Here is a 25,798-nt window from a genome sequence, read left to right on the forward strand (position 1 = left end):
TTGCCTTTCCAAAATGCAGCCTTTATCTAAATTAAAGTCCATCTGCCACTCTTCAGCCCATTGGCCCATCTGATCAAGATGCCATTGTACTCTGAGGTAACCTTCTTCGCTGTCCACTACACCTCCAATTTTGGTGTAATCTGCAAACTTTCTAACTATACCTCCTATGTTCACATCCAAATCATTTATATAAATGACTAAAGACAGTGGACCCAACACTGATCCTTGTGGCGCACCACTGGTCACAGGCTTCCAGTCTGAAAAGCAACCCTCCATCACCACCCTCTGTCTTCTACCTTTCAAGTTTTGTATCCAAATGGCTAGTTCTCCTTGTATTGGATGAGATCTAACCTTGCTCACCAGTGTTCCATGGGGAACCTTGTCGAACACCTTACTGAAGTACATATGGATCACGTCCACTGCTCTGCCCTCAGCAATTCTCTTTGTTACTACTTCAGAAAACTGAGAGAGACTTCAAATTGAAAATTAAGAACATGCAATAGAAATAAAATTTTCACCATGCACCATCTTCCACTCTGCAGTTCCTCGACATAATTTCAATATTCTTGACATTTATAATGTCTCTTCACTTGATGAAGGAGCATCGCTCCGAAAGCTTGTGATTTCAGATAAATCTCTTGGACTATAATCTGGTGTTGTGACTTCTGACCTTTAGCTTTTCAGATTTTGTACACCCAGGGATGGGAATCTTTCACATCCCTCTGGCTGGAAGCCTTCCACTGAATATACGTTATAAATGTCAAGTGTATTGAACCTCTGAGGAACCACAGAGTTGAAGATGGTGTGTGGCAAAAAGTGTACTTCTATTGCAAGTTCTTTAATTTTCAATTTGAAAGAGTTTGCCTTTGGGCTGCATGCTTGAAGTGGAATATATCGTGTGAATAAGTTGTTTACCTTATTGGCTGGATGGCTGGCATGTAATGCAGACTGATGCCAACAGCGTGGGTTCAATTCTCACACCGGCTGAGGTTAAAATGAAGGAGACGCCTTCTCAATCTCTCCTTCACCTGAGGCATGATGACCCTCGGGTTAAACCAACACCATCATCTCTCTCTAATGCGCAAGCAGCCTTGTGGTCCGTAGGTCGCTGGCAACTGTACGTTGACAGTCATATTGTGGTTCCTGCAAGAGGTAGTGCTTTATGGAGACAGGTTGAATATTATTCATTGAAGTTCTGAGAAGGGGTCACTGAACCCAAAATATTAACTCTGATTTCTCTCCATAGATGCTGCCAGACCTGCTGAGCTTTATCTGCAATTTCTGTTTTCATTTCAGAATATTATTTAATGTTCTTTTAATTTGCAAGGGGAAATGTTTGGTAATGAACTTGCATAAATATTATACTTTTTTTGAAATTAAAAAGTTGTTGGGGAGGTTGGAAAATAAATTTTTTGCATTTATATGGAACCTTCCATCACCTCAGGACAAGTGTTTTATAGCAAACTATGGTACTCTTTTGGAGGGTAGTCCCTGTTGTAGGAAACACTGCAATCAATTTGCAAGCTCGCACAAATAGCGACTTAACAATGACTTGTAATCAGTTTTTGGTTTGGCTGTTTCTTGAGAAATACATTTTCATTGATGCTCTGGATCAGTTCAGGGATCTTTCACTTTGGGGCTGCAGCCAAACTCATTTCCCTTCCCCAAATTGCAGCGACTTCTGTCATTTTCCATGAAATCATACATTGATTCTATTTGGAGAGAAATGTACGATTTCAAAATGGGGGCTTGGTGATCCAGTTAACCCTCACACTTCATCTCCTCCTACGCTCATTCTTTAGCAACTGGCAATTATGAAAATATGTGTTTCTACTTGAAGCAACCAGTCACTCTGTGTTGCTATAATAAAAGCAAAATACTGCGAACGTTGGAAATAAAAATAGAAAATGCTGCAGAAACTCAAGCAGATTTGACACCATCTGTGGAGAGAGAGAGAGAGTTAATGTTTTGAGTCCAGTAACAGTTCTGAAGAACAGAAATTGCAGGAGAACCTCAGCAGATCTGGCAGCATCTATATATATATATATATATATATATATATATAATATGAGAGAGAGAGAGAGAGAGAGAAAATAAATGTTTTGTGTCCAATGTGACTGTCCTTCAGAACTACTATTGGAACCAAAATATTCTCTCTCTCTCTCTCTCTCTCTCTCTCTCTCTCTCTCTCTCTCTCTCTCTCTCTCTCTCTCTCACTCTCTCTCTCTTCTCTCTCTCTCTCTCTCTCTCGCCCTCGCTCTCTCGCGCGCTCACTCACTCTCACCATGAATGGACCCAGATCTGCTGAATTTTTCCAGAACTTTCTGTTTATTAACTCTGTGCTACTAATCGGCCTAAAGCTGACTCCTGGAAGAGACACAAGTTGTTTTCTCTCTAGTGGATTTCTTTCTGCAAGTATGACAGTTAGCATGACAGCATGACCCCTCAACTCTGACCTGTTAACCTTGTCTTACTCCATGGATTCTGGTTAACAGCTGATTAGTTTACCATTTGCAGAAAATGTTAACAATGGTCATTTACCTGACCAATATCTCTGTGCTTGACGTCTGTAGATTTATTATGGAAAATAACGGCACGTTCCCCAGTTGGGGGAAGAAAACTCTTGGTGGGAGGAGTAGGATGAAACCGTGATTGTAAATAATGTCCAACTGAAGCTATCCGAAAACAGTGCGTTTGTTCCCATTGCAGGAGCTAGGGGGACCCGCATTAGAAATGACCACTTTACTCCATACATTTGTGCGGTATCTGTGACCTCCCACCATTGGCGAATCACTGCCTGTAACGTAAAAGCTGCAAAATTCTTGATGCACTTTTAAACCGTTAAACCACAAGTTGTCTTTGCTGTATCTTAAGGCCATTATCTCTTGGAAATTGATGGACTTTAATGCCAGTGATTTGCTGTAATGCACAGTCTGAGTGATTTCAGCATGATTAAAAATAGCCTTCTGCCAGAAAATTAAAAGGAAAGTGCTGAGATTGAGTCTATGCAGGACTGCAAGGGCAGCCACTTAAGTGAGAACAGAGCTGGGCAAATGACCGTGAAGTACATAAGGCCTATGAAAACACAGGGGAAAAAGATCAAGACCAAATCCAAACGTGGTCACCACTTTAGAAAGCTACTCTGTCAAGGGCTCCTCTCAAATTTTCTTGCATTCCTTGGGCCCAGGTGACTGTATTTACATTTTATTTCTAATATGTAGTGCATCGCTGCTGGACACAAGTTTAAAAGCCACATTGCAATGTTGTACATATGCATTAGGTGTGACTCTTAGAAGGTGGTGTTGCCTCTAGTGCAGCCTTACTTTAAACATCGTGACGTTAATCTGACACCTCCTCAGCTCTGTCAAGTGGACAGGAAATATCTAGTACATTATTTTGAACAGAATGGGGGAATTATTCCTGATGCTGTCAGCATTTACCACCCAACCATTTTTGGGAGCTTGCTGTGCACAATTTAGCAAACATGCTTCCCATGTTTCTACAAGTACAATACATTTTGGCCCACATGTTGAGGTCATGAAAGGCGCTAGAGAACATCAGGTTCTTTCTTTCAGGTTCTTGCTGGTTGTGCAAATGTAGAACAGAGACAGTCAAAGAGGAAGAATGAATAACCACGGAGAATAAAACTGAAATGTTACATTTTCTAATTCTTTGCGTGGATAGCTGTAGTGAGCTTGGAGTTTCAATTTGAATATTTGGGCAGGTTTATTTTTGGCCTTCAGCAGAGATGACAGAGCAGGAAACCAAATGTGATTTTTATAAGAACTCTGGATCTCTGTATTTCACAGCTTTGAAACACTGCTGGGCACAGTTGTTTCTTTAGCTGAAACGGATCACCTCTACTCCACCTCCCATCATGTTGGAGTTGAAAGTCCCACTTGCTCATTACCCCTTTCGATTCTTTTAACCTTCAGTGGTTTCTGGTCCACAATACTTTTATTGTCTGCAAGCCTCGTCTTCAAATCCCTGTTTGGGCTCATCTTTCCTAAACTCTATTCTTCCCAGCCTTAGAACTATCCGAGAACCCCCTTCTCCTCATTACTCCATTGGTGCCTGTGCCTTCAGATATCCTGGCTTTGAATTCTGAAATTTCCTCCTTCAGCCTGTCTTTATCACCATCTGCTTTTCGAAGCCATTACACCTTTGACTGAGCTTCTTGTAGACAGCAGTACGTTGGGGAAGTTTTAAAAGCAGCTTTTCAAATTTGTGACAGAAAACAGTCCTGAGTTTTATCTTTTTAAAATAAAAAAACACTGTGGGCTTGCTTTAATTCCTTCCAACTATGTTGCATGGTAAAGTGTCAACCTGAAAATTACGTCCAATCAGATTTTTCATACATTCACTCTGCTGGGTTTTTTTTAAAAAATGCAATCAGTACAATTTTATTTCTGCATTCCCTGAAGAAAGAAGACTGGTAGGGTCAAATAGCTGTGGTGTTAGCTGAGATACTTTTCCAGGGATTTAGTTAAGGACTCCATTTGCTAAATGAGCCCTTCTGTCCTGTCACCATCATATGAATATTATTTGTCTGGTGCTGGAAAAGCACAGCAGGTCAGGCAGCATCTGAGGAGCAGGAGGATCGATGTTCCAAAATCGGATGTCGCACTACACCAGGTTGCAGTCCAACAAGTTTATTTGACCAGGTTATAGACCATGTGGATGTCATGTGGATTCTGACAAGGGGTCAAAGCAACTTTGCAAAAGGTTTTCAAACATCATGAAGTGAAGACAAAACAATGATAAGAATTCGTGAAATATTCATTTGGGGAAAAAAGTGCGACAAATGCCCTTTAAAGACTGAATTGTGCAACAACATATTTAAAAGAACAAAACTGCTGGTAGCTGATAAAAGTTTGCAGATGACACCAAAATTGGAGGGGTAGTGGACAGAGCAGACAGTTACCTCAGAGTACAACGGGATCTTGATCAGATGGACCAGTGGGCTGAGGAGTGGCAGGTGGAGTTTAATTTAGATAAATGTGAGGCGCTGCATTTTGGAAAGGCAAATCAGAGAAGGACTTGCACACTTAATGGTAAGGTTCTGGGGAATGTTGCTGAACAAAGAGACCTTGGAGTGCAGGTTCATAGTTCGTTGAAAGTGGAGTCGCAGGTAGACAGGATAGTGAAGGCGGCATTTGGTGTGCTTTCCTTTATTGGTCAGAGCATTGAGTATAGGAGTTGGGAGGCCATGTTGCAGCTGTACAGGTAATTGGTTAGGCCACTTTTGGAATATTTGTGTGCAGTTCTGGTCTCCTTCCTATCAGAAGGATGTTGTGAAACCTGAAGTGTTCAGAAAAGATTTCCAAGGATGTTGCGAGGGTTGGAGGATTTGAGCTATAGGGAGAGGCTGAATAGCTGGGGCTATTTTTCCTGGAGCATCGGAGATTGAGAGGCGACTTTACCGAGGTCTATAAAATCATGAATGGCATGGGTTGAGTCGTCTTTTCCCTGGGTTGGGGGTGTCCAAGAGTCAGATGAGCCAGTGGGCTGAGGAGTGGCAGATGGAGTTTAATTTAGATAAATGTGAGGTGCTGCATTTTGGAAAGGCAAATCAGAGCAGGGCTTATACACTTAATGGTAAGGCTCTGTGGAGTGTTGCTGAATAAAGACCTTGGAGTGCAGGTTCACAGTTCCTTGAAAGTGAACTCACAGGTAGATAGGATACTGAAGGAGGCATTTGGTATGCCTGCCTTTATTGGTCAGATCATTGCGTATAGGAGTTGGGAGGCCATGTTGCAGCTGTACAGGACATTGGTTAGGTAACTTTTGGAATATTGCTTGTAATTCTGGTCTCCTTCCTATCGGAAGGATGTTGTGAAACTTAAAAGGGTTCAGAAAAGATTTACAAGGGTGTTGCCAGGGTTTGAGGATTTGACATATAGGGACAAGCTGAACAAGCTAGGGCTGTTTTTCGTGGAGCATCTGAGATTGAGGGGTGACCTTACAGCATCTGCAGTCCTCACTTTTTCCTATGAATGTTATTTGTTCCCTTAAGTAGTTTGTTAGAGATTTATACAGGGTAGATGGATTTTTGTAGTTAAATCATGGATAATGTGTGCCCTCACTGGCAAAAACAAATGTTTCTAGAATGTCATTTTATGAATGGGTTTCCAGTGGTAGAAGTTGTAAAAGATTTGGGAAGAATCATTGACAAGCTGATAACATTGTGAAAGAAAAAGGTATTTGATTTACAAGTTCAAACAAGTTATGCAGATCAAAAGGGTGGCCAATCCTGTCAACATATTCTAATACATTTTAAATCCACACTTCAAAAAAAGACTTGCGTTTGTCAGCATGCTTTCCAAAGAAAGGACAAAGATGGAATTAGATGCTAAAGCATGGGGCAAGCATCATTTTGTAAATCTGGAATACAGAATGCTCAATTAAAATATTTTTAAAAATATGTAAGCAAACTATTAAACTTGGACTGAAGATTATGGGTATGATCTATACAGACTTTAGATGTTAAATGTTAAAGTGCACTTTAGTCCCATAGTTTAGTGAACATGTAAATATTCCAGAGATGATGGCTGATTGAAGGTCAAGTGCTCTTTGTTTGAAAAGGAAGTTGGATCGATGGGATGTGAAGAATTCCAATGTTCTGGATTTGTTTGTTGAATGGAACGTCCTGCAAAGGTTGTGTTTGGGTAAAGAGACCTGCCATGTCCTGATAGAGGCCAGTCTTGGTGTAGAAACTCTCGGATAGATTATTCACTTTGGGACAAATTGGGAGAGGTCAACCCAAATTTCTATGGTTAGACTCGGTTTTAACTTTCTATTAAAAATTATCTTTACAACCACAAAGGTAAAATCTTCTATGAACCAATGCAATTGGACAACACGATAGGTTCCTTTGCTTTCTTTGTTGAAAAGTACCACTTGATGTCATAGATGGATTTAATTGTTATATGCATGGGTGTGGATTTGGAGATGAATAAATTGAGCTGTAGCAGGAGTTGTATGCTGCGTTGTTGACAGTCAAATGCTGGCAGCTCAGCAGTGCCTTTGGGGAAAGGGTGGTTGCTGGTAGTACACCCAGCCAAAGCCTAGGTTGGCCATGAACCAGTTCTGGGTCATTCATGGCAGAAAATGGGTCTTGGGGGAGGCAGTGAGGTGGCTCTCAGTGGGTACGCTTCTTCTCGACACCTGGGTCTTTCAAGCAGGCATTGAATGCTTGACACAGACTTTCCACTTCCCCCCCATGATCCTATTGAATTTCCCATCAAACCTGTGACAGGGGAGAGCAGTAAAATCTTCCTCTTGGAGTGTGACTTGAACCTTGTGTCTCTGAGGCAGGAGAGCTCCTGAACCATGATTGACACAATTTGTACAGTTCAGTTTATGTGCAAATTAAATTATTTTTCAAGTGATTGGAACAAGGTCAGCCAGGTGGACCTCATAGAATATGGGTTCCCTGATTGGAGCTGTTAATGTGGTCCATTCAAGCAGCCTTAGATGACAGGTATAAACAGGAGTGTTACAGGTTCTGTTCACACCAAGAGCTGTCTTTGAGCTAACTGGGTCAGTGTCGCATACTATGCAGGGTGATTTGGTGACAGGATACTAGCTTTCGTGGAGTTGTTGCACTTTTGATAATGAAAAATGGTGAACGTTGTAAATATTTTGGGATGAACCATTGATAACAGGCTGAAAACATTGCATAAGAAATAGGCATTCAATGATATTTGGGTTCCACTGGTGTTAACAAAATGAGCACAATTGGAAGAGTCCTCACAATCTCAATGTAGAAGATGGACCATGCGTTGTTACCCTGGGGTCCTGGATTGTTCTGTGGGATGCAGGGCCTTAACTGAACTGAATGTGCAGTTTGGAGAGTAACTCTCACTTGTTTTGAAACTAATTGTTTGTGTTAGTTTAGTGTCATAGAGATGTACAGCACGGAAACAGACCCTTTGGTCCAACTTGTCCATGCTGACTAGATTTTCTGACCTAACCTAGTCCCATTTTCCAGCACTTGACCCATATCCCTCTAAACCCTTTCTATTTGTATACCCATCCAGACACCTTTTAAGTGCTGCACCTACTCATTGGCAGCTGATTCCATATATGCACCACCCTCTGCATGAAAGGTTTGCTTCCTAGGTCTCTTTTAAATTTTTCCCCCTCACCCTAAATCTATGCCCTCTAGATCTGGACTCCCCCACCCCAGGGAAAAGACCGACTCGACCCTTGCCATTCATGATTTTATAAACCTCTGTAAAGTCACCTCTCAATCTCCGAGCTCCAGGGAAAACAGCCCCAGCTATTCAGCTTCTCCCTATAGCTCAAATCCTCCAACCCTGGCAACATCCTTGTAAATAGTTTCTGAATCCTTTCAAGTTTCACAACATCCTTCTGATAGGAAGGAGACCAGATTGCACACAATATTCCAAAAGTGGCCTAACCAATGTCCTGTACAGCTGCAACATGACCTCCCAACTTCTGTATTCAATACTCTGACCCACAAAGGCAAGCATACCAAAGGCCTTCTTCACTATCCTGTCTATCTGCAACTCCACTTTCAACGAACTATGAACCTGCACTCCAAGGTCTCTTTGTTTAGCAACACTCCCCAGGACCTTACCATTAAGTGTACAATCCCTGCTCTAATTTTCCTTTCCAAAATGCAGCACCTCACATTTATCTAAATTAAACTCCATCAGCCACTCCTCAGCCCACCTGGCTGATCTGATCAAGATCCCATTGTACTCTGAGGTAACCATCTTCGCTGTCCACTATCCCTCCAATTTTGGTGTCATCTGCAAACTTTTATCAGCTACCAGCAGTTTTGTTCTTTTTAAATATATTGTTGCACAATTCAGTCTTTCAAGGGCATTTGTCACACCTTTTTCCAGTGAACATTTCATGAATTCTTATCATTGTTTTGTCATCACTGTTTGGAAACCTTTTGCAAAGCAGCTTTGAATCCTTGTCAGAATTCACATGACATCAGGTAAAAGATCTGTTGGTCTATAACCTGGTCAAATAAACCTGTTGGACTGTAACCTGGTGTCATGTGACATCTGACTTTGGAACGTCGATTGTCCTGCTGCTTGGATGCTTCCTGACCTGCTGTGCTTTTCCAGCACCACACTCTCAACTTTATCCACCCCAGGTCCAACACCCACACCGCTACGTCATGTTTTGTTTCCTGATTACTCACTCTCTGCCTTCTGAAAATGGATCTTCTGCATTCAGTCCATTCCCAACCCCCACCCGCACCACAAGTGCTTTCACATCCATACTCTCGGGGAAACTGACCTTTGATAAAGAAAGTTGTGTAACTTCCCACTGTTGCTGAAGCTTTCCTAGAATCAAGCTGGCTCAGCTTCTGCCTCAGAGGGAGCATCATCAAATCTCCACAGTGTGGAATCAGGCTAGTCGGTTCATACTTAGCTCTATGACTGTCTTGATGACAAATGCTATTTTTAGCACAGCAGTAATCAAATACAGTAATGTGTATCTTTGTCCTTCTTGCTCTTTTTCTCTCTTTCGCGCACACATTTTCTTTCTTTTCATGTTCCCCACCTCAACCTTTGAACCTCCTCTCCATTTCCACAGCGATCTCCTTCAGCCCTTTTCTCGCTCCAATTCCAGTTTCTTCCTCTCATATACCCAATCTCTATCCCACCCTTCTTGCTGTACCCCCCCCCTCCCTCTCTGTGCCTGCCTATCTGACTCTCTCTCACCATTTCATTCCCTCTTCTCTCCCTCTCACATACACACAGCTCTCTGGAGGAATTAAGTCATGAAGCTTATTTTTCTGACCTCTAAATTCTCTACAACAAGAAAGGACTGCAGCAATGTTCGTGAGGCTGCAATTTGCACTGAGTTGTATCCAAATGTAGTGACTTTTTTTTTCGAAGGCCCCACTTTAATTATTTCACCACGTCACATTAACAAAAGAAAGTAAAATACTAAAATGTAGACAAAGAACTGTGATTTCTGAAGAAGAGTCACTGGGTCCCAAATGTTAACGCTGCTTTCTGTCCACAGATACTGCCAGATCCTGCTGAGCCTCTCCAGCAATTTCTGTTTTCGAATTAAAGCACATTTGTCTCTTTTGCAAACTCATACTGTAAATAATCAAAATTGAAAGAAATCTTCACTTAGATGATTGTACAATGCAGAAGGAGGCCATTCAGCCCATTGAGTCTGTGAAAGCTCTTTTGAAGGGCAGTAGAGTTGTTCCCACTCCCCTGTCTTTGCAGTTTTTTGCCCCCTTCAATCCATTTCCTTGCCCACCTCCCCCCCCCCACCGCCACCACCCCTTCACTCTCAGTCTCCTACCAAATAAGGTTCCTTATTGAATATGTTTCCATCATGCTATTGACCAGTGTGTTTCAAATCCTAATCACTGTCAGATTGGAATTAATAACCATTATTGGTTATTATTAGTGAATGGAACCATGAGTACGTTATGATCTGATAAACAGGTTGTGACAATACTGTACTTATTGTGTAATTCTGCAAGGTTCAGATGAACATGCTGTCATGTCTACTTTATTAACTCACATTCTTACATTTTCTTGACTTTTACCACGGTTTGCCATGGCACAAACTGCCTTTGGCACAAACACTGACTTGTTAAGCGGCACATGTGAATTAATACAAGTTTGATTCGAGTCAAGTCCAAAGTCCAAAGTGTTGAGTATGGAAATGATTAAATTCCCTACAGTGTGGAAACAGGCCCTTCGGCCCAACAAGTCCACACCAACCCTCCGAAGAGCAACCTACCCAGACCCATTCCCCTACATTTACCCCTGACTAATGCATCTAACACGACGGGCAATTTAGCATGGCCAATTCACCTAACCTGCACATCTTTGGACTGTGGTAGGAAATCGGAGCAAGAGGTGGAAGCCCACGCAGACACTGGGAGAATGTGCAAACTCCACACAGACAGTCACCCGAGGCTGGAATCGAACCTGGGACCTTGGTGCTGTGAGACAGCAGTGCTATCTCGCACTGACTGCTGGCTGTTCAAGAGTTTAGATTAGAGTGGTGCTGGAAAAGCACAGCAGGTCAGGCAGCATCTGAGGAGCTGGAAAATCAACGTTTCAGGCAAAAGCCCTTCATCAGGAATGAAGGCAGGGAGAGGAGTGGAGAGATAAATGGGAGAGGGGGTGGGGCTGGGGAGAAGGTAGCAAAGAATACAATAGGTGGATGGGGTGGGGATGAAGGTGATAGGTCAGAGAGGAGGGTGGAGTGGATAGGTGGGAAGGAAGATTGGCAGGTAAGACTGTTCAAGAGTTGCCTCAATGGAACTGGATTGGAATTTTATGCATGGTTAAGAGAGAAATACTTGGATTTATGTAGCACCTTTTGCGGTGTCAAGATGTTGTAAAACATTTTGAAGGCAGCTGTACTTTTAAATGTTGCCGTTGTTACAATATGAAACCGACTTGTGTACAGCAAGAGGCGGCTTGTAGCAACATGATAATGATCTGATAATCCCAGCTGTTAGTAACGACGAAATCCTATTCAGACAGATTGGCATTAAAATAGCAACAGCAGTTTCTGATGCATTGTTGGATAGATCAATGGGTGTTTCCAGTAGAATAAACAATGTAATTGTCAATGCAGCTGTCATCTATATAGATTAGGGACTGAATTTTGGTTGTTTGGAGTGGTTACAAACTTCTTGAACAACAGATTGGGATTCTAATGTCAATTTGTCTTGAGGTTCTAGTCTCATACAAACACCTAAATTGTCACCATTAACCCACCACAATTTCTCCGTGTGCCACCTTGGTTATCACACTTCCTGCATCACAAACAATTACCAGACTTCAAAAGTACAATCTGCCTATAAATCACCCTGGGACATCATGAAATCATAAAAGGCACTTAATATGAATGCATGTAGTTATTCCAAAACCTTAGAAGTGGGATCGAATTTTGTTAACGTCACTTCAAAGCAAGACTCTTGGACAGCTAACAGTGAGTGAGACTTGTCCCTATCCTGTTCAGCTAGACTCCAATCATATCATTGATTAAAATGGCTGTATGCAGGTCCAGTGCTGAGGCTCATTAACTGAGCTGCAACTTGATCTAATAGTAATCGATATAGGCCACTTAATAAAATGACAAGTGTGTGCAAGGACGAATTGGAAGGGGGTGTCATGAAATATGCTGTCCTTCTAAAGCCCCTGCTTTTTCTGCATCACCCTTATCCCCATGTTTATGGCTATGTTCCCTACGTGCTCTGGGCTGGACTTTAATATTGATAGTGCATGGATACACCTTTCAAAGTTGTCTTTACATGCTTGCACATATATATTATAATCTTGCAGTTTGTCACTTTTATTTGTTTAAGCTGTTGCACATTGAAGAAATATTCCTTGCACCAAATAAACAGTTGTCTCAGCATTTATTGTCTTGTATTTAATCAACCTCCAATTCCTTCTCCTTCTGCTTTATGGGAAAATCTGGAGGTTTGGCTCATTACCAAGTTTCCAGCTGTAAGGCTGTTGGTTTAACAAGAAATAAAATTTAGGCTGTGATCCGGGTATGTGGGGCGGTATGGTGGCTCAGTAGTTCGCACTGCTGCCTCACAGCACCAGAGACCCGCCTTCGATTCCACCCTTGGGCCACTATATCTGTGGAGTTTGCACATTCTCCACATGCCAGTGTGTGTTTCCAACCACAATCCAAAGGTGTGCAGTTTAGGTGGATTAGCCATGCTAAATTGTCCCTTGGAGTCCAGGGATGTGCAAGCTATGTGGATTAACCATGGGAAATGAAGTGTTACAGAGATAGGGTAGCAGGGTGGTTTTGAGTGGCATGCTCTTCAAAGGGTCAGTGTGGACTCAATGGGCTGAATGGCCTGTTTCTACACTATAGGGATTCTACGTGAGATGGATTTCTACAGACCTTTGCTCTGCTGCAACTGCTATCTGAATCGATTGGCTCCAAACCCAGATCTGTTCTGGCCAACTCTCCTGACCTATTTGCTGAAATGAATTGAATCAATTGGCCATTCAAATCATATCAAATGGGCAAAGCCCTTGATTCTGTGTAACCACTTTCGGTTCTGATGCTGCTACATTTTGTATAGAGCTTTGCTGGAGATAATGCTGGGTGATATGTTGCAGACTCCAAAGACGTTGCTAACATAGCTGAGAGTGAAATTTGATTAGAGTGCATTGTGATCAATTAGATAGTACTTGCATTTATATAATGCCTTTAACATAAAGTCACCATTGTCCCGCACCCTCATAACAGAGAGGTGACTGCTGCTGGTTTAATTTGAGGGTCACCATGCCACAGGTGAGGGGAGAGGGTGAGAACGAACCTTTTATGGTAATCTCAGCTGGTATGGGAATTGAAACCACCCAGTTGGCCTCACTCTGCATCGCAAACCAGCTGTTCATCCAACTGATCTCCTAACACCTAGAACACAGTAACCTCCAAAACCTGGTTTATTTCCTGCATCGAAACCGTAAATGTCCTTCATTAGCTGTACCTGACAGGTCAGGAGAGGCGCTATACAAATCCAAGTTATTTCTCCATTTTTCCTTTCAGACAGTTGACTTAGATAACTGTTTTACCAAGTTGATTTTTGTTTTAATTTAAGATTTGAATTTGTTTCTCTTCTCAGATTTAAAAGATGAGTTACCCAGGATACCCGCCAGCCCCAGGCGGCTACCCGCCAGCCCCAGGCGGCTACCCGCCAGCCCCAGGCGGCTACCCGCCAGCCCCAGGAGGATACCCACCAGCCCCAGGAGGATACCCACCTGCACCAGGAGGATACCCATCTGCACCAGGTACCATAATGTTTGCATGACTCAAGTATTTCATGGATCTCCAGGGGCCTTTTGGAAGAAGAGAGTGTGTGTATGTGTTGGGGAGGGGTCATGTTGAGAGGGAAGCCCTGCTTAATAATTTTGGCAGAGGCCAATTTTCAAGAAATTACACGATAATCAAATGTGTGAAATATCTTCATGCACCTACCTTGGAGACCACCCAGCTGAGAACTGTCATTCTTCATTCCTCAGTAAGCTAATCCCCCATCCATTCAAACTATTTTTTTAAAAATACAATTTGTGTGGCTAGACCAGTATTTGTTGCTCATCCTTGATGGTACAAAGGACAGTTCCCAGTCAGCCAGGTGAAAGTGAGGACTGCAAATGCTGGAGATCAGGCTCAAAAGGTGTGGTGCTGGAAAAGCGCAGCATCCTCAGATGCTGCCTGACTGGCTGTGCTTTGCCAGCACCACATGCTTTGAGTTCTCATTGCTGTGAGTTTGAAGTCATCAGTAGCCAGACCAGATGAGATCAGCAAATTTCCTTCTCCTGAAGAACATAAATGAACCACGTGGGCTTTTACAACAATCCACTGTGGTTACACAAATAGTCACCCATTTGGCCAGCTTGTTTTTATTCTAGGTTTTCATTGAATTTACTTTCGATATCTGCCTTGGTGCCACTTGAACTATGTCATTAGAACACTATGTGGGATTCTGGATTACTAGAGACATTACCACCATGTCTCTGACAGGCCCAAATCTCCATAAAATTATTTTCTCTTCAACATCTTGCTGAAGTAGTTATAAATCTTAAGGAAAACCGCTGGGCACTCTGCAGTCTTGCTCCAATGCTACAGTTTTTATTTGACCTGCCATTTTGATTTCATGTCTGAAGGGTTTTTTTGTATTTCAGTTTGCATCATAGGATGATTTATTGAGCTCTGTCTTTCCATTGAGTCCTCTTTACTTTAGAACAGTCAGTGAGTGCTGGTGATGTCCTTGATTTGAGATGTGCTGCCTTTGATTGGCAGAGACAACGCAAGTACATTGATTGAAATGTCACACTCTCAAAGGGACTCGGGGATTATGTGTGGTTTATTTCCACCAGTTCAGGTTACTGAATTTAAGCTTGAGTTTGCTGCCCATTCTGCATTTCAAACGATGAAAGTTCAAGCTGTCCCTGTGCAGCACAGATTATGTCCTAACTGAATTAAGATCCCTCTTGTCAAAATCACTAAGGACATCATTAGTGACTATGTTGCATACTGTCCCTCCTTTGTCAAGCCTGGCCTATTTCATAACCTTTAACATAATTGCCTTTTCATTCACCTTTTGGATTTGTGATTGAATTCCATGACTTTGACTTTCCCAATGTCAACATCTTCTCTTGTCACATATTCTAGTACAAGTCCTTTGTACCTAATCTTCTTTACGCTCCCCCAGTCCCGCACATGTTCTAGAACCTTGCTTATTGGGAGTTGACCTTTGAGTCTCCTTCCCAAACTGCCTCAAATCCTATCTCTTTCAATGTGCCTTTGGTCACTTTACTCAGCTCCCCGTAGAGTCATCCAGCACTGAAACAGAACCTATTGGTCCACCTCATCTATGCCAACCAGGTTTCCCAAACTGAACTACTCCCATTTTCCTGCATTTGGCCTAAATCCCTCTAAACCTTTCCTATCCATCTACCTATCCAAATGTTTTTTAAATGTTGCAAAAAATGTTTAAATGTTGTACTCTCCTCTACCACTTCCTCTGGTGGGTCATTCCATATACGTATCACCCTCTGTGTGGGGAAAAAAAGTTACTCCTCCATTCCCTTTTAAATATTACCCTCCCTTACCTTAAACCTATGCCCTCTAGTTTTTGACTCCTGTAGCCTGGGGAAAAAGACATTCGCTAGTTACCTACATTTCAACAATGTCAGTGCCTCTTCAAAGTGCTTTAAGATTATTTGCTAAATTGAAGAGCTACATAAAGGCAGGTAGTTGTCATGCAAAATGTTGGTTAGTCATACACGAGGATTTTTCACATGAACTGGAGTAGGTTGAATCTGAGGCCTCAGTCTTAAATAAAGGATGAAAACTGCCAACAATGCCTGCGATATCAATATCGTACATCAATTCGTATCAGTTTTGTACTCAGACAATGTAGCACTCATACCGTTTTGTGTGTGGACAATGTAGCACTTGTATTACTTCTGTACTCCAACAATGCAACATACCATCAGCATTGCACCGAGGTCTTTGTGCCACCCCTGGGAGCTTGAAGCCATAGCTTTAGATTCTAAAGTGAGAATACCCACCAAATGAGCCAAAACAGTTGCACTGATACCTCCAGGAAAATTCTGTGCTTGCTTCTGCTCAACTTTGAGCAGAGTTCCATTGATTAGATTCCCTAAAGTATGGAAACAGGCTCTTCGGCCCAACAAGTCCACACCGACCCTCCAAAGAGTAATCCCTCAGACCCATTCGCCTACATTTACTGTCTGCGTGGAGAATGTGCAAACTCCACACAGACAGTCGCCCGAGCCTGGATCCCTAGCACTGTGAGGCAGCAGTGCTAAGAGATGTGCGTTTACTATTTCTTGATCATTGTTTTTCTTGCTCGATTTTAGGTGGTAATCCATGGGGTCCCAATCCGACCATGCCCATTGGACTGGATTCTTTTGGAAGCATGCCGACAAGTGCCAATTTTTCCAATATGGCAGGAAGGGTAAGTGGCACTAAACCTGTGTATGAATGTGTCTTTTCGTGCTCTGATATAAATCCCAGAACAGCCAAACTAAAATGATAGATAAATGCTGCAAACACTTAGCAGATCTGGCAGCATTTGTGGGCCATAGGAATTTCTAAGTTCTTATAAATTTTATTGATTTCATTTCAAACTGAACCTTGTTCAGCCTTCAGCAATGTTGGCAGGATTATTGTGTCATTCAAACATGCCATGTTCCTAGCTCAGATTTTCAGCATCTGGGTTTTATATTGCTTTTATAAAACAAGACTGCACTGGACCAAGGTTTCTGATCTTTGCAAATGATGTGTTCAAGAAGATTAATTTGCATCTGTTTCCTATTGCATTGTGGAGTCATTGTGTCTGTATTTTGGGAAAGCATTTTGCATTTTCTAGAAGCTGGTATTAGCTGAGGGGGATAAAAAGCAGTCTAATGACATAAAGCGCACTCTCATGCAGTCCAGGGCAGACTAGGCTGGCATAGGTGGGCGTCACACACAAGAGCACACCTTCTTACTATCTCTACATTTGCGTGTGACATGCTGAGTTTTAAAAGAGCCTGTAAACAGAAGGTTAAGAGTTGGGTGGAGGGAGGTTGTTGGAAGCCTGAAAATGGTGAGAAGTGGCTGGGAGTAGGGTGCCTGCCACTGCCCTCTCACCTTGGCGTTCCTCCAGTGAGATTGAGGGGGTTGGTCTAACAAGAAAAATCACTCCAACCCCCTGTCCCAATTATTGCCCCTCACCCACCACATCACCATCCCACTCCTCGCCAGGCCTTGTCTGACTGGCCCCAGTGACTCCTAAACCTACTTAGGAAAAAGAGCAGAGACCAGTAAGGCGCTTCTCAACCAGGTCCAGTCCCTACTGAGGCCTCAGCCTCTGAGGGACGCTGTTGGGGGCTGATGAGCCACCAGACCACGCACAGAGACTGCCATCAATTAGTGCCTAATAATGCGTCTCTGTCCTCATGCCATGGTATTCACCCAGTGACAGTTAGGGGATATAGTGGAACACCTGCAGCACGCTTTGTTGACTTCCAGGTGGCGCAGAGTCCTTCATTTAAAAGGAAGGGTGAAGGGGTTGGTTGTCAGCTGTCACACCTCCCCTGACTCCAAGTGGTCCACTCTCCATATTACCTGCCTGTTCTGGGGTCCATCTTTGGCCTTGGGCAGATACAGTACTGGCAGTAGCCACTGTCTGTCCATTGGCACCGCTGAGCAATGAGGTGCTGCCAATCTGTGATCAGCAGCGATGAGTCTCTCTACTCGTGTGGTCCTCATTCCCAGGAAGGTCCTGCCCCACCCAGTTGGCACTTGACTCATTGAGACTTCCCGAAAATAAAATATAGATAATGTGGACCTGTCCACTCGATGGGTGAAACCCCTGTCACATTCTTAGGATTCCACGATGTGTGTGTTTTTGGCTAGTGCTTTAGATCTCTTCGTTGTTCCAGTTGGACCATCCATTTTTATATGGATGTCTATCAATGTCTATGGAGACTCGTGAAAAGGAATCGTTAGGTTATTCAGTAAAGATTCCGATGGATGACTCATTTTAAGTTGGTGCTTCCAGATGGAATAACAAAAATAAGCTGACTGGCTTTCCTTATCTATATTCCATTTGCTGTTTTGTGGTGGTTAGTGAATATAGGACAGCTGTTTCCTTCTTGACACTTCCATGGAGTACCATGAATAGAAAATATTTCCCTCTGGTTCCAATGCCCTATAAGTTACAAAGTACAGAAGAGTAAGACCATTCACTCCATGTAGCTCAGATACCAGCAGATACCGATGTTCTCCCACTCTCACTCCAGAAAAATATACATCCAAATGTCATACATTAGCAGGCAATAAAGGGTTAATCCCCCTATACAAACCACAATTCAGGTTTAAAAAATAAACGCGTGTCAGAGATCTTTAACTTCACAAATGGTTCAGACAGGGTTGATAGACTGGCAGTGGAGAGTGTTTCCACTGTGGGAGATCCAAAACTAGGGGCCGTAAATACAGTACTGTCATAACCAACTCCTAATCAGGAAGTTAGGGTGGTCAGAACAGGAACTTGTTGCCACAGAAATGATTGATGCAAATAAGGAAAGTGCTTTCAAAAATAAACTACTACAATTGCAAGAGAGCAGAGAGTCACAAGGCAGGCTGAGATGAGATGTTAAGACAAGATGAGACTTGTGTGCACTATCAACAATAGCCAAGTCTGCATATCTAGTTTCTCTGCTTGATGTAACCTCAAAGAGTCACAATTTTTCATTGGAAAAAACACTTATTTTCCCCCTTTCAATAACATTGTTGGCTTCCTTTGGTTGGAAAACTAAGGGGAAGTTTCTTTTACATTTGGAGTTTGCTTAGGAACTAACACAAGATGCATTATGGATCTCTTTGAATCAACCAATAACCTGATACTGAAAAGCAGTACCTTTCAGGCTAAACCTTCAAACCCATTTATTCAACGATAAAAGTAAACTGAAGCAAAATTGGAAATTGAATTGTTTTGTATAGTTCCACCAATGTCCAGTTCTAATCCCATTTCCCATAAAGAAGACTTAACTCTGTTTTCACTTCTGCTCCCATGAGATGCTATGAGAGATTAACAAGTCAGATGTGAAGTTGTTGTAAGTTATTGTTGTTCAAGGAAAAATTGGAATAAAGTATGAATCAAAATTGTGGCTTAACAAATACAAATCTTAATGATTGCATGTTCTGTTCCATTTCAGATTGAGAACTTAGCAGCTTCAATACGACCACAACTTCCAGATGCATTTGGGGCATTTCCCAATCAGCAGCCATATGGAATGTACCCACAAGGCCAAGGTGGTCAACCTGGTGCTCCGTCATACAATCCAGGATATCCTGCTTCTAACCCAGGGTTCTCAGCCTCCGGCCCAACTTCAGGTTATCCATCTGGCCCGACGCCAGGTTATCCATCTGGCCCGACGCCAGGTTATCCATCTGGCCCGACGCCAGGTTTTGCATCTGGCCCAACTCCAAGTTATCCATCTGGCCAGACTCCAGGTTATGGAGCTAGTCCGTCACAAGGATACCCCTCAAACCCCTCTTCAGTTGCAGCACCAGTGAAGGTATGAGAGACGAGATTAGTAAATTAATTAGAGTAATTAGAGTCACTTTACATGCAAAAGTTTAAAATCTGGTATATTCAATGCTTGTTTATTTCTAGAGTTTGTGTCTGAAAAATGTAAAGCTAAAATGATTCACCAAATAGTCTTCAGCAATGATGTTCTGGAGTAGTTAATGTGGACTAGAGGTTAAAGTAACTATGGTCAGGAGAGGATTGGGAGGAGGTGATGTGCAATAGGCAGGCATTGAATCCAATGTGCTGAGAAAATGGATGAGTCTGTGAATGTGTCAAGACCCTTGTACGTTTGGTTGCCCCAAGAGGTGGAGGTAGAGTCCAGACTGAAGGGTGAGGTCTAGGAGAAACTTTTCTGATGCAGCCAAAGGAAGTATGTGACTATTTTCTGAATGGGCTGTTCCCTCAGTCCTTTTTCAGAATAAGTCAAGTTTATTGCCTTTGTGTTTAGATCATTTAAGCATTTTGCTTCATTCACAAGCCCCCCTTTTGTAATATTTCTGGGATGACACACTAACCCTCATGTGTTCAAGATCACACGCGTGATCACCATTCTAGCTCTGAAATGTGGTGAGTCATGTTAATGAAGAAAATGAAGCAGGTTGCTTTTGGAAAATATCCTAACTGTCTACTTTGATGTTGTTTAGCATTTTATACCCCAGGTTTTCTCAGAATTCGAGGTAAGCTTTAATAATGATCGGAATTGTTTCCGATCAAACTGCATGTTGTCCTGCATTAGATCAATTATCTTCACAGAAAACTAATTTCCGTAACCATAGATTAAAATCCAGAGGTTTCTCTTTTTTGAAAACAACTAATCCTTAATCAAAATATTGTGTGCTGCTCATAATAATGGAATAAAAAGGTCTCAAAAGAATGCCACAGTTGTCGTCAGCAGGTTAGTTGAAAATAAAAGGTAACAGCAGAAAGTGCCTGAAATTCAGCAGTGTCTGTGAAGAGAGAGAAACAAAGTTAATGTCGCAGATCGATGATCCTTCAGCTAAGCGAGAGAGTGTGGGAACAAGTTACTGCTGATGCTGGAATCTGTACTGAAAACAACAAATACTGCAGATCACAGTGGGTTAGGCAGCATCCATGGAGAGAGAGCATGCTAACGTTTCGAGTCTAAATGACTCTTCATCAGAACTGCATCGCCAGCTCAAAACCAGCTTAAATGCCAGTCATCTGAGCTGAAAACGTTAGCTTGCTTTCTCTCCATGCTGAGTCAAAGTGTGGTGCTGGAAAAGCACAGCAAGTCAGGCAGCATCCAAGGAGCAGGAGGGTCGATGTTTCAGGCGTAAGCCCTTCAGGAATGCTGCCTGACCTGCTGTGCTTCTCAGATGCCGCCCTTTTCGACTCTGACTCTCCAACATCTGCAGTCCTCACTTTCTGACCTGCTGTGATCTCCAGCATTTGTTGTTCTCCTCTGAGAGAGTGAATCAACTGCAGCAAAACAATGACATGCATATTGAGACATTTGTGCGAAAAAGCATTTAGATTTATTTATCTTATTGAAACGTTCAACAAGAGTGGTAGGAATAAACTAGGAAACTACAAACCAATGAGTGTGCCACTTTCAGTAGGTAAATCATTGGAAAACATTCTGAGGAACAGAATTAATCGCTACTTGGAGAGGCAAGGATTAATCAAGGATAGACATCTTAGTGTTCTAAGGGGGCAATTTGGTTGAATTTTTCAAGGAGCTGACTAGATGTGCAATAAGGTAATACCATTGATGTAATTGACATGGACGTCAGTAAGGCATTTGACAAAATGTCACATGGCAAACTGGTTTAAAAAAAACTGAGAGCCCATGGGATCCAGCAAAATCTGCAAATTGGATTGAAAATTGGCTCAATGGCAGGGTTGCAGAGGATGATAGTCAAAGGGTGTCCAGTGTTAGGTCCTGTATGTTGGTGTACATTAATGATCTAGATATGAATGTGGAAGGTGTGATTAATCAGTTCATAGATGACATGAAAATTGGCAATGTGAGAAATAACGAAAAGGAAGGATTAGGTTACAGGATGATATAGACAGGCTGGTCAGAACAGCGGCAAATGGAATTTTATTGTGAATCGTGAGAGGTAATGCACTTGGGAAATCTAACCAGGCAAGGGACTACATGGTGAGTAGTAAGACCCTAGGAAATACAGAGGATCAGGAGGACCTTGGTGTGCTTGTCCACAGATCCTTGAATGACAGGTGGATCAGATAGTTAAGAGGGCATATGGCACACTTGCTTCTGTACTCAATGACTTGACTAATGAAGACCAGGAGGTTATGATGGAGCTGTATATAACGTTAGTTAGGAGTAGTGTGACAGTCCATATTATAGGAAGGATGTGATTGCACTAGAGACGGTACAGAGGAGATTCACCAGGATGTTGCCTGAACTGGAGACATTCAGCTATGAGGAGAGATACTTAAGCTGGGGTTGTTTTCCTTAGATTAGAGAGGTTGAAGAGGGGTGGGACCTGATTTGAAATAAACAAAGTTTTGAGGGTTGTAGATAGGAACAATTTTCCCCTTTAGTAAAGGGGTCATTAATCAGATGCATAGTTTTAACGTAAGGAGCAGGGGGTTTAGAAGGGATTTGAGGAAATTATTTTCCACCCATAGATTGGTGGGTACAGTCAGTTCTTCTATAACCAGATGGGTGCATTCTTGCATTATAGAGAAATCGCACTTTAGAAACAGTGATTAAAGTGTTGGCGATATAATCACGTTACAGCCAACACATGTTTAAAACGTTTGCACTTTAGAAACAGCATCTGCAATTCGTCAGAACAACCTGTATCTGGAACCCATTGGCTCAAAGGGTGATTGAAGGGGGAACTCTGGAGACATCTAAGAACTATTTGAATGAACAATCAAAATAGCTTAGGATATAAGGCAGTGAGCCAAATGCCGCAAAATGGAATTAGAGCAGATGGATGTTTGATGACCAGTGCAGACATGAATGGGCTCTTTTAAAATAAATGTCATTCTTAAGTAGAGATCCCCATTGTAGACGAGCACATGCCAATCCTGTGTAACATCAGGGGTTGTGATAACGATGTTCTTAACACTGCCTGATTGTTGAGTTCCTAATGGGGAATGTAATGAATGGTGCATTGTAGAACTGTCCTTTGAAATAGTATGGATATGGATGAGGATAAGGAAGAGTTGGGTTAGATGAAGGAAAAGCTCCAAATAGAGTTATGTTTAAATCAAGTTGGGTTCAGAAATAAGCCAAACATCTTCCACTCTTCTTTTTTTAAACCAAGACGTGTTTATGTTTAAAATTGTTTATGATTGAAACAATTATTAATTTATAAGATTAAACGAAAAGCAGAGAGACCTGGCTGCATGTTACCTTGATGTATGGTGTCCTGGCTTATTGTGATACTGCTGTCTGCATATTGCCTGTCAGTGGGATGTTGCTATAAATCATTTGCATTATAGAGAAGTCGCATATATACTCAAAATGTTCTTGAGTGACAGGGATGGGATTGAATTTGGGTGTGGTGAACATGATTCCACATGAATTTTCCCTCTTGCCTCCCTTCAGATCCCTTCATATATTGGAATTCTTAACACCGGCTTTGCAAACTTTCCCATCAACTAACACACAAGCTAATTTAAGTTAGTCCATCACTTCTGCAAAAACTGAGGAACATAGAAACAGGAAGAGCCCATTTAGCCCCTTGAGCTTGTTTTGAGATCCAATGCAACAATGTCTGAATGGCAACATTAACTTCATATACCTCTTTTGCTCTAACCCTTGATGTTTCCAGCTAACACAAATCTACCAATCAGAGATTCAAAATTAACAAGGACTGAACATCAATTATTATTTGTGGAAGAGTATTCCATTCACTCATTACCCTTTGTGTGAAGAAGTGATGGCTAAATTCATATCTGGCAGATCTTGCTTCTGTTTTTAGACTATGGTGCTAGTCCTAGACTCTGCAGCTAGTAGAAAACATCTCACCCAATCTACCTTATTTATTCCTCTTAATGTCTTGAAAACCTTGATCAAAACATCCTTTATCTTCTAAATTCCAGGGAATAAAATCTTGGTTTGTGTAAACTTGCCTTGTTACTTAACCTTTGGAGTCTATTTAGTAGGACAAAGTGAGGACTGCAGATGCTGGAGATCAGAGTCGAGAGTGTGGTGCTGGGAAAGCACAGCAGGTCAGGCAGCATCCAAAGAGTGGGATTTTGGGCATAAAACCTTCAGCAGAGTCCATTTAGTGGTAAATTTATGTTGTAGTACCTTCGAGTTTAACATCTCTTCCCTAAAGTGTTGTGATCAGAATTGAACACGGTACTTCAGGGAAGGTTCTGATTGTAACATGGCTATCACCATAAAGCTCTGTAAACTCCAGTACAAAACTGAGTGAAATAAACAGAGACTATATTCTGCATAAATCTCCTAATCTGGATTGGGATATACAACCCTGACTGTGACTATTTACTTAGTAACAGCAATTGCAATGAGACTTCATGAAGCTGAGAAGTTTAACCCATAAAGGACTGGGTGATGATGATGAAGAGATGCAAAGTGTTCTTGACCACATAGGAACTTAGAAAACAGGAGCAGCTGTATGCAATTCAGCTCTTCATGCCTGCTGTGCCATTCAGTATGATCATGGTTGATTACCCAATGCCTGTTCCCACTTTTCCCCATATCCTTTGATCCCAAAGCCGCAAATGTTATATTCTGGATTAGAGTGGTGCTGGAAAAGCACAGCAGTTCAGGCAACATCCGAGGAGCAGGAAAATCGACGTTTCGGGCAAAAACCCTTCATTCAGGAATACAGGTGTTATATCCAATTCCCCTTTGATTTCTTTTTGGCCTCAACTGCTTACTGTGATGAAGGGCTTGACAGTACATGCTGAGAGAATGTTTCCCCTCTTGAGCGAGTGTAGGCCCAGAATACCCTCAGAATTAAGGGGTGCCACCTTAAGACTGAGATGAGAAGCAGTTTAGTTTCTGAGAATCGAGAGTCTTTGGAAATCCTTGCCACAGAGAGCAATGGGGACTGAGGCAGACTCTTGATCAGTAAGGAAGTCAAGGATTATGGGGAGGGGCTGAAAAATGTGTTGCTGGAAAAGCGCAGCAGGTCAGGCAGCATGCAAGGAACAGGAGAATCGACGTTTCGGGCATAAGCCCTTCTTCAGGAATGAGGAAAGTGTGTCCAGCAGGCTAAGATAAAAGGTAGGGAGGAGGGACTTGGGGGAGGGGCTTTGGAAATGCGATAGGTGGAGGGAGGTCAAGGTGAGGGTGATAGGCCGGAGTGGGGTGGGGGCGGAGAGGTCAGGAAGATGATTGCAGGTTAGGAAGGCAGTGCTGAGTTCGAGGGATTTGACTGAGACAAGGTGGGGGGAGGGGAAATGAGGAAACTGGAGAAATCTGAGTTCATCCCTTGTGGTTGGAGGGTTCCCAGGCAGAAGGAGGGGCTCTTCCTCCAACCGTTGTGTTGCCATTGTCTCAGTCGATGCCCGAAACGTCGATTCTCCTGTTCCTTGCATGCTGCCTAACCTGCTGCGCTTTTCCAGCAACACATTTTCAACTCTGATCTCCAGCATCTGCAGCCCTCACTTTCTCTCAAAGATTATGGGGAGGGTACAGGAAGTGGACATGAGGAACGTCAGACCAGCCGTGATCCTCATGAATGAAAGAGAAGGCTCAAGAGGTTGAAAATCCTACTCCTCTTCCTATTTCACATTCCAAAAGCTGACCGACTTGCTGGGTGAAGAAATTTCTTCTCACTCGTAAATGGTTTACCCCATATTCTTAGACTTGTGGTCCCAGGTTCTGGACTCCTCCACCATCAAGAACAACTTTCCTGCATGTGTCTTGTTGAGTCCTGTTTGGATTTTATAGGTTTCTGAGATCCCCTGCTCATTTGCGGTCGTTGAGACACCTGCCCATTTTTTTTTATTGGAAAAGCAATTGTCCCGTGACCGAGACCCAGTAATGCTCTGGTTTTGAATTAACAGAAATATCTTGTTTTCTTTAGCCTGTGAACCGGGGGACTGTAAGAGAAGCTTCAGGGTTTGATGCCTTGAGAGATGCTGAGACCCTCAGGAAAGCTATGAAAGGCTTTGGTGAGTGAACCATGTCCCCAATCCTGGTAGAAACTGAGTAAGTGATGGCTGAAGGATGGGAAGAGAAAATGTCAGATGTGGTGATTGTTCTTC

At 42.5% G+C, this 25,798-nt stretch overlaps 1 protein-coding gene across 2 annotated transcripts in view; it reads left to right on the forward strand.

Moving 5' to 3' along the window:
* Positions 1-25,798, forward strand: part of anxa11a (annexin A11a) — a 76,099-nt gene that overhangs the window by 13,539 nt on the left and 36,762 nt on the right. Inside the window, exons 2-6 of one of the 2 annotated variants that reach the window (XM_043679054.1) lie at positions 13,625-13,790; positions 16,389-16,486; positions 19,233-19,595; positions 20,254-20,286; positions 25,618-25,705. In XM_043679054.1, the coding sequence (XP_043534989.1) occupies positions 13,634-13,790; positions 16,389-16,486; positions 19,233-19,595; positions 20,254-20,286; positions 25,618-25,705 (739 nt within the window). In that variant the 5' untranslated portion in view covers positions 13,625-13,633. The remainder of the gene's footprint in view (positions 1-13,624; positions 13,791-16,388; positions 16,487-19,232; positions 19,596-20,253; positions 20,287-25,617; positions 25,706-25,798) is intronic. The other variant, XM_043679055.1, reaches the window with a different exon arrangement.

This window comes from Chiloscyllium plagiosum, chromosome 38 (genome assembly GCF_004010195.1).
Source record: "Chiloscyllium plagiosum isolate BGI_BamShark_2017 chromosome 38, ASM401019v2, whole genome shotgun sequence".
In the NCBI taxonomy this organism is placed as follows: domain Eukaryota; kingdom Metazoa; phylum Chordata; class Chondrichthyes; order Orectolobiformes; family Hemiscylliidae; genus Chiloscyllium; species Chiloscyllium plagiosum.